This window comes from Kogia breviceps, chromosome X (assembly GCF_026419965.1).
Source record: "Kogia breviceps isolate mKogBre1 chromosome X, mKogBre1 haplotype 1, whole genome shotgun sequence".
Lineage (NCBI taxonomy): Eukaryota > Metazoa > Chordata > Mammalia > Artiodactyla > Physeteridae > Kogia > Kogia breviceps.
The window spans coordinates 126,550,888-126,563,229 of NC_081330.1; the positions used below are offsets into that span (position 1 = coordinate 126,550,888).

Here is a 12,342-nt window from a genome sequence, read left to right on the forward strand (position 1 = left end):
AGTATTGCTCCCTGGATACAATCGAGTATAATTTGGACACCAAGCAAGCAGCTCTTATATCCAGGGTTCTAGTCTTCTGTCGGAGTGGAGGAAGGGTGTACAAACGTGATCTTGTCGTCGGGTTCACCTGATAGTTTACTTTAGAGGTGGTTTTTCTCAAGAAATACTAGAACCCTATAAAAGGGGTGATTCCCTGCGTGCGGCTCAATTTTCAGTTTCCAGTTACAACACGTGGTTTCTCATAATAATGCCTTAACCTATACTTACTCAATGACACTTAGGACCCAAACACATGCCAACAGTAATTATTTTCCTCAGATTAGAAATATTTCATCTGTCTGATGAAATAAGCGTAAAGTAACTCTTAAAAGATTTTCAAAACCTGTTCGCTATCAGCTTTATTTTCTTTGAAAACACACAAGTATTTTGAAAGGTACAAGAGTTTAGGGTTGTTGGATTTTAAAAAGTCCACACAAAACAGACACAATTAATGAAATTCATACCAAATTAATCACTCCAGACTGCTAAATTCATCTACTAATTTAACATTACTCAGGACAAATGAAAGGAATTCATATTATCATCACTTTAAAAAAGAACCCCCCCGGGCTTCCCTGGTGGCGGAGTGGTTGAGAGTCCGCCTGCCGATGCAGGGGACGCGGGTTCGTGCCCGGGTCCGGGAAGATCCCACGTGCCGCGGAGCGGCTGGGCCCGTGAGCCGTGGCCGCTGCGCCTGCGCGTCCGGAGCCTGTGCTCCACAATGGGAGAGGCCGCAACAGTGAGAGGCCCGCGTATCGGAAAAAAAAAAAAAAAAGAACCGCCCCAAAACAACAACCAGTAGTCCTCTGTAACACGCTGCTATAAGTTGACCCACCAGTGTATGGATTACTGGTATAAAGAATTTCAATGGCAAACTTAGAGCTCCCCTAAAAAACACATGTGAATGGAGACAGCGAGTTGATGCAGCCATTCTACATCTGGGAAAAATATTCTCCTTGTGAATTCTAACAACAATGGACAAAATATAATCGTGGTTTAGAGTGGGACTGTCCCTAGCACTGCGACTTCAGCCAGACGTTCGTGGTTCAGATGAGGCCGCACAGAGAAAGGCTTCAGACGGGGGAAGGAACGGGACTCAAGGGTGGGATTAAGTTGTCAAATGCCAGTACAGTGAGGCCTGCTTGCGGGGAGCAGAGTTACATATCAGAATGATGGGAATTAAAACAAAAATATTAAAAAAGTTAAAACACATACTCCACCGCGCGTGCATCGTCAAGTCAAGGGGGAGCTGAAATTATTCTAGATCAAAAGGTCCAGCGTGAAAAATTCACAGACGCAAAAATCTTGTGCAGCCAAGACACACACACTTCAGTTTGGCTGAGTGCATTTCCAGTGCGTGACTGCCTTTCCTTCAGGGGGCACTACTATATTGCAGGGACTTTAGAAGTGTTGGTGACTTTTTAAAAAGCGTAACGGAACACTTTTCATTGAAACACTGGACCAGGTCAGAGCTCCTGAGCATCCCATGGGCTTTCAGATCTACGTGTCAGTATTTAAGGGCGGAAAAAAGCAGCTCGTATTTTAAGCAAAGGTCTTTCTCGGAGGTTGTTCAGACTTTTCTAGATTAAATACACGGGCAATACTACAGTTTAAGGAAAGACTAAGGGAGTGCTTCCCACTTCTCTAAATGGGAAGAAAACTTAAAATGATGCACTATCAACGGCAAGGTGGAAACGGAACTCAGAAGAGCGAGTGCAGAGTACCCTTTGCTGAGTGACATGTACGGTGTGCTGAGCCCCTTGACATTTCCATTATGTCAGGAGTGCAGTTCAGTTTGGGGGAAGTAGTATAATGTATTGCTCAGAAAAAAAAAAAACCACACCAGTTGATATATTCCCACCTCTGACAAAGCAGTGGTTAGGAAGTCCAGCGCCACCAGGAGACCTTCATCCGGTCCCACACAGCCGAGAGCGAGTCCAAAGCCGGCCGGACATCCAAGACGGTGAACTGGTAGTCCGGGCTGACCTCGCCACCATCATAGTAGTCAATGACGTATCTGACTTCTGTCCCGCAACGGTTGACGATCCAGTCGTGCCTGTCAAAAGGCAGCTCGTACCTGGAATGAAAACATGCCGGCGGGGGTTAAAACGCTGGTGGGGTGTTCGGCTCGGGTTTGGGCGGTGAGCAGGTGGGGAGGCCTGCTCTCGGAGTCCCCGTCTAACGGGAGGTGAGGCTCGGAGGTCAGAACAGTCCACAGCGCTGAAGGCAGGTGGGGCTTGAGAGCTGGAGGAGCCCCGATCAGAGGACGGCTCATCTGCTACAAGGGAACGAGGTCAGCGGCGGGAAGGACGCCCAGGCCTGGGAGGTCAGCTGAGGTCCTGCAGAAATGCGGGTGTGAGCTGCGAATCCGACTACGACGGGAGCGCTGACTGCACGGGTGGACAGAGATGGAGCGCGGGAGGAGGGAGGGGACCGCTGCGAGCACACAGAAGATGACTTGGTTCAATCCTGTAAGAATGAGGCGGGAAGCAACCCGCGGCGCGCTAGGCAATCCGCCCGCCCGTGGCCGCCTTGGGGGAGCGCCAGGTCTACAGCTGAACGCTGGCACCGCAGTTCTTCCGCTGCCTGGTTTCGGTGCCAAGAGAAAGCAGACCCTGACCTGAGGAGCAGAAAAGAACACTTCTGCACCGACACTCACCCCATCCAGGAACGAATTCTTGCCCTTGGTGAATACTCTTTTGCTTTCCCTCCAAACCGGATCAGTGATGGGCCACAGGGACACTCCCTAGAAACCCCCAAGGAAGAAAAGTCCATTAAAATATTTTCTTTCCCTTGAAAAACAGGGTGTTGCAGTCTCTCAATAAAACACATTTTTCTGTAGGCATTTTACATAATATCACATTTACAGAGAAAGGTAACTTCGAAAAAATTCAAAGAAATATCCCTATTCGTTAAAAATTCTGTGCTTTACTTCTGGATCAAGTATGTTTCACGCCCCCCTTTCCCTCCATACATCTGCACTGCTCTTGGCAGGAGTGAGGAAACAGGCCCTTTCCACACGGGGTGGGGATATACTTTCGGGAAGAAAAGTGGGAGGCATCGGGCATCACGCTTCACTTTCACGAAGAGCAGCTGGGGTTTTTTCAGACGAATATACGAAAATCCTATACTCTTCTCTCATCTGAAACCAATAAACAGCCTTCATGAAGAAAGAAAAACGCTGGATGATTCTCTAGGAACTAATGTAATCAGTGTTGGACCATCTCTTTAAGTAACTGCATACAAGCTGACGGAGGGCAAGGTCCTGCCTAGACAATCCACTCAGTCTTTGGGCAGACCCTGGGCTTGGACGGCCTAGGCGCCCGCCGGCCTGCGCCCTGGCACTGGGGGGCTCACGGTCGGCCTAGCACGAGGCACACAGCAGTGCCCCCTGCGGGGGGAGTGGGAACTCCCGGAGGCCACCTGTCTTGGCAGCTTCTGACATTGTTGAGACAGGCTTCGGCCTGGACGGGTCTCTCTAATGAACTGGGAGGGAGCAAAGCACCCCGAGTGTGCTGGGCCCCCAGGTGAGGACCAGCCGGGCTCCTTCCCTTCTCGGCTTTAACGACAGCACGCTTTCAGCACAAGTCGCTGCAGACATTCGGAGCCCCCCCTCACGAGCCAGCCAGGAGGATGACGCCTGCCCGCCCCGGGGAACTGAGAGGGGAAGCGTGGCCAAGGGACACCCAGGGGGTGACTAATGAACTGCAGAGTCCAATCACGAAAAAACAAACAGAGCACCTTAAAAATCATTAAGTGGATTTTACCCAAGAAATTAATCACTCGCATTTTGCCATGAATTAAAAATACTGGCCACCGACCATGAGAAAATCTGGCTCCGTGGAGACTCCACCCCCCGCCCCACGCTTCTCCAGGGGGAGCTCTCAAACCAGCATCATTCTGGAAATGCTAAGTTTGGGCCTCACCCCAGACTGACTGAATCACAAACCCTAGGGGTGAGGCCCAGCGCTCGGTATTTTAACAAACCCTCAGGTGATGCTGATGCAGCTAAAGCATGAAGCCCGCGGCTCTGAACAGACTGATGGCCCATCGCCACTAACTCACAACTGCACTTGGCTAGTCTCCCTGAGACAAAGCACCATGTGCAAAGACGCCTCCTGACGTCTGCTCCTGATGGGGATTCCATACACGCTGCTGAGTGAACAAACAAAACTGCTTCTCCCAGCTCCCTTTGGGCAGAGAGCATTTTAGAATCTCCCACCCCCCGTGCTCTGCTTGCAGTGGAGCGTGACACCCCTCCTGCTGACAGCTGGGGTCTACGGCCCCTCCCCTTGAATCTGGGCAGGCGGTCATCAGAGGAGAGGCAGCTTCCCTGCCGCTTTCTGGAACTCTAGCTCTGGGAACCCAGCCACCATGGCGTGAAGAAGCCAAAGCAGCCACATTTAGAGGCCACGGGCACGTGACCTGGCCGACAGCTGGCATCACTTGCCAGAGGATTCCAGCCCATGGCTGTCAAAGCCACCCCCGACCACTGAGTACTTGGGACTCACCAAACCCACGAGCGTAATTAAACAGTTGCCATTTCACATGGCTGAGCGGGGTGGTCTGGAACAGGCCTGCTACCAAAAATGTTTTATCAGAATAGCACATCGTTTGAATGAAATGCTTCTACATTTCTTTTCATAGACAGTGGCGGTGACATTAGGAAAATGCTGGAAGGATGTTTTTTTAAGACTTCAAACAGACTTACGCAGCGTGCAGGGCTTCCCACTTCAAAATCTCTTTCCAGGCCTGCTCGTTGTTCTGGTTGTGAATTCTAATGATATTATACATGTCTTTCTGACTAATATCCTCGTCCTTCCATTTCCACCTAGGAAAGAACATGTTGGTAAAACCTGACACATATGACAGAGAATGCCGTGTATTCATCTCACTGAGTCACCAAAAATCAGATTTACCCAAATATCAAGGATCCATCTATTTTTAAGGTGACACTTTTTCAATTAGCATCACGGATTCCCTACCTTTCCCAAGTATTTTATATAGTAGTGTTACCTTTTTTTTAAAAACTATTATTGGCTACGATGGGTTAATTTTATGATGAGATTAACATTTAAGTGGGCAGAGAGTACCCAGTTCTAATAGCTGAAGGCTGAAACAGAACAAAAAGGCTGAGCCTCTGCCAGTAAAAGGGAATCCCTTCTGCCTGCCTGCCTGCTTTCCAACAGGGACATCGGGCTTTTTCCTGCCTTAGGACTTGAACCGAAACGTCGGCTCTCCTGTGTCTCCAGCCCGCCGAGCAGGTTGTGGGACTTCTCAGCCTTCATGACTGCGAGTCAATTCCTTACCGCAAACCGCTCTATATGTATAGAAAGACACACACACGCCCTGTTCGTTCTGTTTCTCTGGAGAGTCCTAACACACTGGCCTTGCACTTATATTCTGATGAGTCTGAAAAATCAGTTGATTATTATAAACATTTACCGTACGTCTTGGGGATTAAAAACCTCTTTCACGTTTAACTCATCTAAGAATTAAATGTGAAAGAGGTTAGCTTCACGAGCAAATTTATACCGTAAGTAATGTGCTCACTCACTCACCCTTTCCTTAACATCGCATTCCAGAACATCTGCTCAGAAGGATAAACCCACTTTTTATCTGAATCTGCCCTCGGAATAGACGACTCCTGTCTCGCAGTAGATAGTGCAAACGGCTGATCGGGGGCCGGCATCTGATTAGGTGGTGGCATCTAAATAAAATAAGTGGGTTTTTAAAAAAAAGCTTAGAGATATAAAGTTGAAACAATATAATTAACTACTTCCTAGAAAGCAAGGCATCACAAACACAGCACAGGTTCCCTATGAAGCCAGCGACATCAAAGTTTCAGACCTCTCAGGTCATTTGGCTGTTGTTCCTTGTTTTGAGTTCTCATAAATGGTAAATGCACGCTGTAGGTAAAAATTTGGTCTCTTTCTCCTCAAGGATTAAAACGTAAAAACTAATACAATGGTGAGCAGGCACTGCTACAGATTCCTGGAAAAGAGAAGGTGGGGCTATGTATATACGTGTGTGTGTGTGTGTGTGTGTGTGTGTGTGTGTGTGTGTGTATATACGTGTGTGTGTGTGTGTGTGTGTGTGTGTGTGTGTGTGTGTGTGTGTGTGTGTGTTTATAGACAGACAGATAGCAGAATGCCACTGCTTTCTTGCCGGCACTCCACTGCTGGCTGCCACGTGACACCGTACCACCCTAGTCACTGCCGTACAGGCTGGCGCCCAGGTGGCCTTAAGAGGCACCCCAATCTTGCAGCGTGCCTACGAGGTTTCCCCAGACCACAAACACCTCTCCGAATTCTAGCTGTGCTCCTAATCGAATTTCCCCAAAGGCAATGTCCTCTGGCCTGGCTTATTCCCTGTCAGCCCACTCTAGGGCTTCGGGATGGCCCTTTGCTTTCTCAGCTGCTCTCTGAAACTATACTTAGTGACACATTCTAGATTTTCACTGTGGATGGAATATCAGACTTCTTTGTTTTAAAAGGACAGAAGAATCAATCCTAGCAGTTTGTCTTGCAGTCTGTAAAAGCATCTCTGCATAAAAACTTTAGGAAGAGGGGCCGGGCACGGATTACCAGGTTAGAAGGATCTAGGTTCTCCTCATTCTCAGCCACTGCGCCAGTGGCGGGACACTGCACGTACTCATACGCGCGTTCTTGGTGTGCAGGTACACAGTTCGTTTTGCTCCCACAGGTTGGGTCGGATGGCTCGGCACTCACTCCACGGCCTGAAATAGATGGGTTAAAAACAGTGTCACCACCAAGGCAGGACATCTGCCTCTCTCATCCTGGGCCCTGAAGAGCTGAATATCTGACCAGTGACCCACCAGCACAGGCAAAGCCAGGTTTCTACTGTTGACAGCTGCCAAGAGTTAAGCTAGTCAACATTCTAACATCCTAAAGACCGGCAAAAGGTTCGATAAATTTACTTTCCCCTTGAAAGAGAAACGGGTACCCATTGGCTTACTGTGTCATTCCCCTAGTAAAAAATAAACCTCAAAGCCTCGGCATTTGCAAGAGAAGCTACTGCCCACACCAGGGTTTTAGTACGGGGTGGAAGGTCGCTGCTACAGAGGAACCTCCATGCAGCCGGCGCCACATGTGACTGGGTCTCCCTGACTTTCTGTTCCCAAATTCCAGACAGATCCAACCCCAACCAGGACACAGGAGGCCAGGCTTTCATTACTGATGCCTTCTCTCAGGAACTGGGGACAGGAGATAAAAAATGAGCAGGGGAGCCTTCAAAACGGCTACTGGAGAAAAGTCAGAATGCCACTCTGCTTGTGCTTTGCTCCAGGACTAAAATAGGGCACAGAAAATTACCACTTGGCTGAGGTTCTATTCCCTGTCCGTAGATAGCAAGTTTATCAAGCAAGGGCACACATTAAAGAAAACGTTCCCACATGCCTATGTATAACTGATTCACTTTGTTGTAAAGCAGAAACTAACACTCTATTGTAAAAGTTATACTTCAATAAAGAGGTTAAAAAAAAAAAAGAAAACGTTCCATAATCCACGTAGGATCCAGATGCCACTTAAGAGGAAAAGTCAGCACCTGCAAGAACAGCAGCGGGCAGGGTAGTGCGTGCCCAAGGATCCTGGGTGCCGACGGAAGTGAGTGTGCAGACCCCGAAGGCAGTGTAGACTCAGGAGGTGGGGGGCAGGCATTGGGAGAGCTACGGTCCAGGAAGACAGCGCTTGTGTAAAGGAACCGTTTATCTTAAGCAGCAGCAGTTAGCACCAGGAATACACTGGATGCTGGGTGTCCTACACGAGAAAAGATGAGTTTCCTTTCACTCCCTTTCCTCTGCTTCTCCTTCCAGACCCTCATTCCCTAGGACCCTGTACAGGTGTCTGCTAGGGCATAGAGGGAGACTTGTTTTATCTCCTCTCCTCACCACCATTCCAAGTGCCAATCTTCTCTGGGTCACTGGTCCCAGCTGGGTGTTGGAGAGAAAATCCTGTTTACATTTTTCATATTATATAACCACTAGGCCCTTCGATCTCCGACAGATGCCCACATTCTTTCCTAATGCACATTCGGCTGACAGCTCTCCTGGATACACAGCAAAGGACATCAAACTGTACACAGGGCTCTGTGGTTTCCTGGGGATGCTCAGAGCAGGCACATACCTGTTTCGTCCAAGTCTGCCTCCATTCTTTCCTGTATGAAGAAACCCCGGAAGAGCACCGGACTGGTCCTTATCCAAGGTCCCAGATTTTTCGCTGGCTTTGCCATTTACTAGCTGTGTGACTTGTAAGTTTCCTTAACTATAAAACAGGGGAAAAACCTACCATGCAGGATTATGAGGATGAGAATGTAAACTCCACTAGACAAAGGATTTTTGTCTGTTTCGGACACTGCTGTTCTCTCGGTGCAAAAACAAACACACAGAACGCATCAGCGCCTGGCGCAGAGTGGGCAGGCTGCAAATCCTTGCTGACTGACGGAGGGAATGAACAGCTGTGACAGAAGGGAGTGGCAGCACTCAGTAAGCATGCAACACTGCTTCCTGCCCTCACGTCTCGAGACAAGAAATCACACGTCAGGTGAATTCAGGCCATACTTTTACATAGACAATCTAAAGCGAAAGGTGGACCGATTAAAAATGAAAGCATTTCCGTTCTCCCCTTTGCACTTAAAAAATGAACAGCAAGTCCATCATGCAATGACTTTTTTTTTTTCGGTACGCGGGCCTCTCACTGCTGTGGCCTCTCCCGTTGCGGAGCACAGGCTCCGGACGCGCAGGCTCAGCGGCCATGGCTCACGGGCCCAGCCGCCCCGCGGCATGTGGGATCTTCCTGGACCGGGGCACGAACCCCTGTCCCCTGCATTGGCAGGCAGACGCGCAACTGCTGCGCCACCAGGGAAGCCCCCTTGCTTCTGTTTTATGTTTTGGCTTTTTTGGCCGTGAGGCCTGTGGGATCTTAGCTCCCCGACCAGGGATCGAACCCGCACCCCCTGCATTGGAAGGCGAAGTCTTAACCACTGGACCGCCAGGGAAGACCAGGCAATGCCTTAGTTTTACACAGAGAGTACTCCAACGGATGGAGGAGTAAACCTGTCTTGGTAAAGAAAGACAGCGAGATCTAGACCAAGGTTTCTCAGCCTGGGCACTCTTGACATTTGGGGCCTCTGTTTTAAGGGCTGCACTGTGCATTGTAGGATGTTTAGCAGAACTCCTGGCTTCTACTCATTAAACGCACCCTCTCCTCTCAGTTATGACAAGCAAAAATGCCTCCAGGCATTGCCAGGTGTCCTGCGGGGTGAGAACCGCTGAAGTAGACAACGGCAGACTTTGGGGGTGGGGCTGATGTATGGCAGAATCCCTACACTCTCATGCGCTATCTCCATCGTCACACTAACCCTGTGAAATATCCTTATTATATCCTTAGCTTACAGATGATGGGTGGAGACTTAGAGAAGTAACTTGTCTACAGTCACATACTTGTAAGTAACAACCTAAGGAGTGAACCCAGGTCACCTCACTCCCAGGCCTAGGAGCCTCACTAGCATGCTGTACTGTCTCCTGAAGATTCTTTTGAGAATTCTCTTTTGTTTTTATTTCCTGGACAAATGGTAGATTACCTTTCATTTTCCCTTCATGCATTGGGCATCCCGAAGGTGGGGCTGCTGTCTGATGATCTGAAGCATTTGAGGTCTGAACTGCAACAGCAGGGGTAGATACAGACAAACCCATGGTTGGAATCGCAGTGTTGAATCCAAGCAATTCTAAATTCACAGGTGCCAGAGCAAAGAGACAGGTTAATGCTGATACCTGGGCTCCAACTACTCCCTTAGTATTCTTCTTCTTCTTGTTTTTTTTTTTTTTTTTTTTTTGCGGTACGCGGGCCTCTCACTGCTGTGGCCTCTCCCGTTGCGGAGCAGAGTCTCCGGACGCGCAGGCTCAGCGGCCATGGCTCACGGACCCAGCCGCCCCGCGGCGTGTGGGATCTTCCCGGACCGGGCACGAACCCGTGTCGCCTGCATCGGCAGGCGGACTCTCAACCACTGCGCCACCAGGGAAGCCCTCCCTTAGTATTCTTAATCTGGCCAAAGCTTGTTTCTCCTCCTCGTCATCCTTATGGAAATGTGCTGGGCAGGGACGCCACTTCGCCCTCCATTTCGAGGGACAGCTTTAACATATCACCCACTTTGGGAAATACTAGTGTGAAATCGACACCACCTTTGGGGACACGCTTCTAAGGGTGTGCGGATTTTGGGGGTGACGTGAGGAGGTCCCTGAGAAGTCATGTCACAGCGAGGGGGTGTAGGCTCGGGGTTGGGGGGAAGGGGGTTCTAGGTGGTGATCCGATGGGAGAAAGGAAGCCCACTGAGTCCAGATTAGACCCTCGGCCCTGGAGCTCAGCGAGGGTCTGGGGGTCTCGGAAGGGTACAGCGTAGAAAAAAAGATTAGAGGAAGGAAGGAAAGGACAGTAGAGGGCAAGGCGCGGCCAGAGTCTTCCTCGCACGGTCCCCGCGCGTGCTACCTTCGAGTCCCGGGATCTCAGACCCCCACGGCCTCAGCCAGCCCGCCCCTCCGCACCTGACTCCGGTCCCGGGCTGCCGGCCCCGTCTCTAACCGCCAACTCCGGCGCGGAGTGACAGCGACCCACCGGCACCACGTTCCCCTCGCTCGGTCACCGCTGGTAGCCCGGGTCACCGCTAGCTCTCTCGAGCGCCACTACTTCCTCTTCCGAAGGCGGAACTTCCGGGCGCGTGGAAGTCGGGCGTACGGGCTGAAAGGAAAGGGCTTCCGTCAATCACGGAGGAGCAGGACCCGCCCTCTCCCTCCTCGGCCTATAAGTGCGAGGGTCCCTCCCTGGCCCCGCCTCTCCTGGCCAGAGCGGGCCCAGGGAAACTTCGGCTGGGCCAGAGACTTAACCGTAGGGTGAGGCTCTCTGCTGTAGCTGCTTTAGGCTGCGGGGGTGTTGCTTTGGAAGAGTTCGTTTTAAAATTTCTCTCTTTTAAATTGTATCCCGTCAGTTTTAATTATAGTAATGACTCAAGAAACATCAGTAGGTGCGCAGAACTGTGGCCGACTCTGGAGATCTAAAAATGAACAAAACAAGGTCCCGGCTCCCCAGGTCTTCTTAACTGGGTGTGTGGATTTGAAGGTTTGTATTTTCACTTGCCTGTAACAGAAATTTAGCATTTTTTTCCCAGCAGGAAGGCAGGCAACAAATCCTAGTAGTGTTAGCTATAATGTGGCACTGATAGCACTCACAGAAACAATGTTGCATATGATTGTTACTTAAGTCTCAAAATACTATTCATCACTACTTTGAAATTAAAGTAAGTGTATCTTGTTTTTTAAAGTGTTAATAAGAAACATATGTCTTTCTGTATCACCGTAGTGGATCTGTGAAGTCTCTTTCCAGGAATCGCCCTCTGCCTAAGAGAACTGCTTCAAGCAAAATCACATTCCCTCTCGGGGGACAGGCTACAGCCTCTGAGTCGTCTCTCCAAGGGTACCTAAGCCCAGGCCCCTAGCCTCAAGCGGGACAACTCAGAAGGGCCATCCCAGCTTCAGAGCTGCTCCTAGGGTCAGCTGAGGCTTCCACTGTGACTGCATCACAGTTCGATTTCTTCCTTTGCCCTATCACTCTCTCGAAGCTGTTCTTGAGAACATTTGTATGCACAAATCTTGTGGAGTCTCAGCCTTTTTAATAAGTGTAATTGTTATTTAGGTTCGGTGAGGGTGACAGATTGGGAAACAACTGCCATTAAAAAGGTAGTTTATTATACTCACAGATCCCAAGAGATGGAGGACACACCGCGCCGTGGGGCGCCACACGTCGAGGCGCTGGGGTTGATCACGAGGCAGGGGGAGAGAGGGGGACTTGTGGGCATGAGCCTTTATTATGGTTTCCATAAGAAGGGATGGGCAAAGCAGGGCAAGCAGGTTTAGAATGGGCTAATTTGAACAATCTCAGCAGGCTCTGGAGCATAGGGGCTGTCCCCAGTTGCTTGGTACCTAGCCCTGGGGTGATTAGGGCAGGTGGATAGTGGCCCCAAGTATGAGATCCCAGAAAGGGAGGTGATTGAGGGGTGTGAGCTTAGATGCCGAAGTCGGGGAACTGACCAGCCTCTAGCCAGAGCCTCAAAACTGGATCAAGACAGCATTTTTAAAAACTGTATTACATTGGTATATATTTCCTGGGGAACCTAGCCTAATCTGTTTTTTAAAATATGTTGATAACTATATTTCAACATACAGTAGACCTTTGAACAACACGGGCTTGAACCGCACATGTCCACTTATATGCAGGGTGGTTTGGGGTTTTTTTT

General features: G+C 49.7%; 1 protein-coding gene across 5 annotated transcripts; it reads right to left on the minus strand.

Moving 5' to 3' along the window:
• Window positions 1-370: 370 nt before the first annotated feature.
• Window positions 371-10,767, minus strand: HCCS (holocytochrome c synthase). Of its 5 annotated transcripts, none has more exons than XM_067024047.1 (8): window positions 10,598-10,744; window positions 9,640-9,717; window positions 8,184-8,514; window positions 6,627-6,778; window positions 5,601-5,749; window positions 4,751-4,870; window positions 2,699-2,785; window positions 371-2,116 (listed from the first exon to the last, which is right to left on the minus strand). In XM_067024047.1, exons 3-8 carry the CDS (start codon window positions 8,287-8,289, stop codon window positions 1,918-1,920), a joined length of 813 nt encoding a protein of 270 aa, XP_066880148.1. In that variant the 5' UTR covers window positions 8,290-8,514; window positions 9,640-9,717; window positions 10,598-10,744; the 3' UTR covers window positions 371-1,917. The 5 variants fall into 5 exon arrangements, with proteins under 5 accessions (XP_066880148.1, XP_066880150.1, XP_058906645.1 ...); XM_067024049.1 differs by lacking the exon at window positions 8,184-8,514 and adding an exon at window positions 9,830-10,035; XM_059050662.2 differs by lacking the exon at window positions 8,184-8,514 and having other exon boundaries at window positions 9,640-9,783; window positions 10,598-10,767.
• Window positions 10,768-12,342: the final 1,575 nt, after the last annotated feature.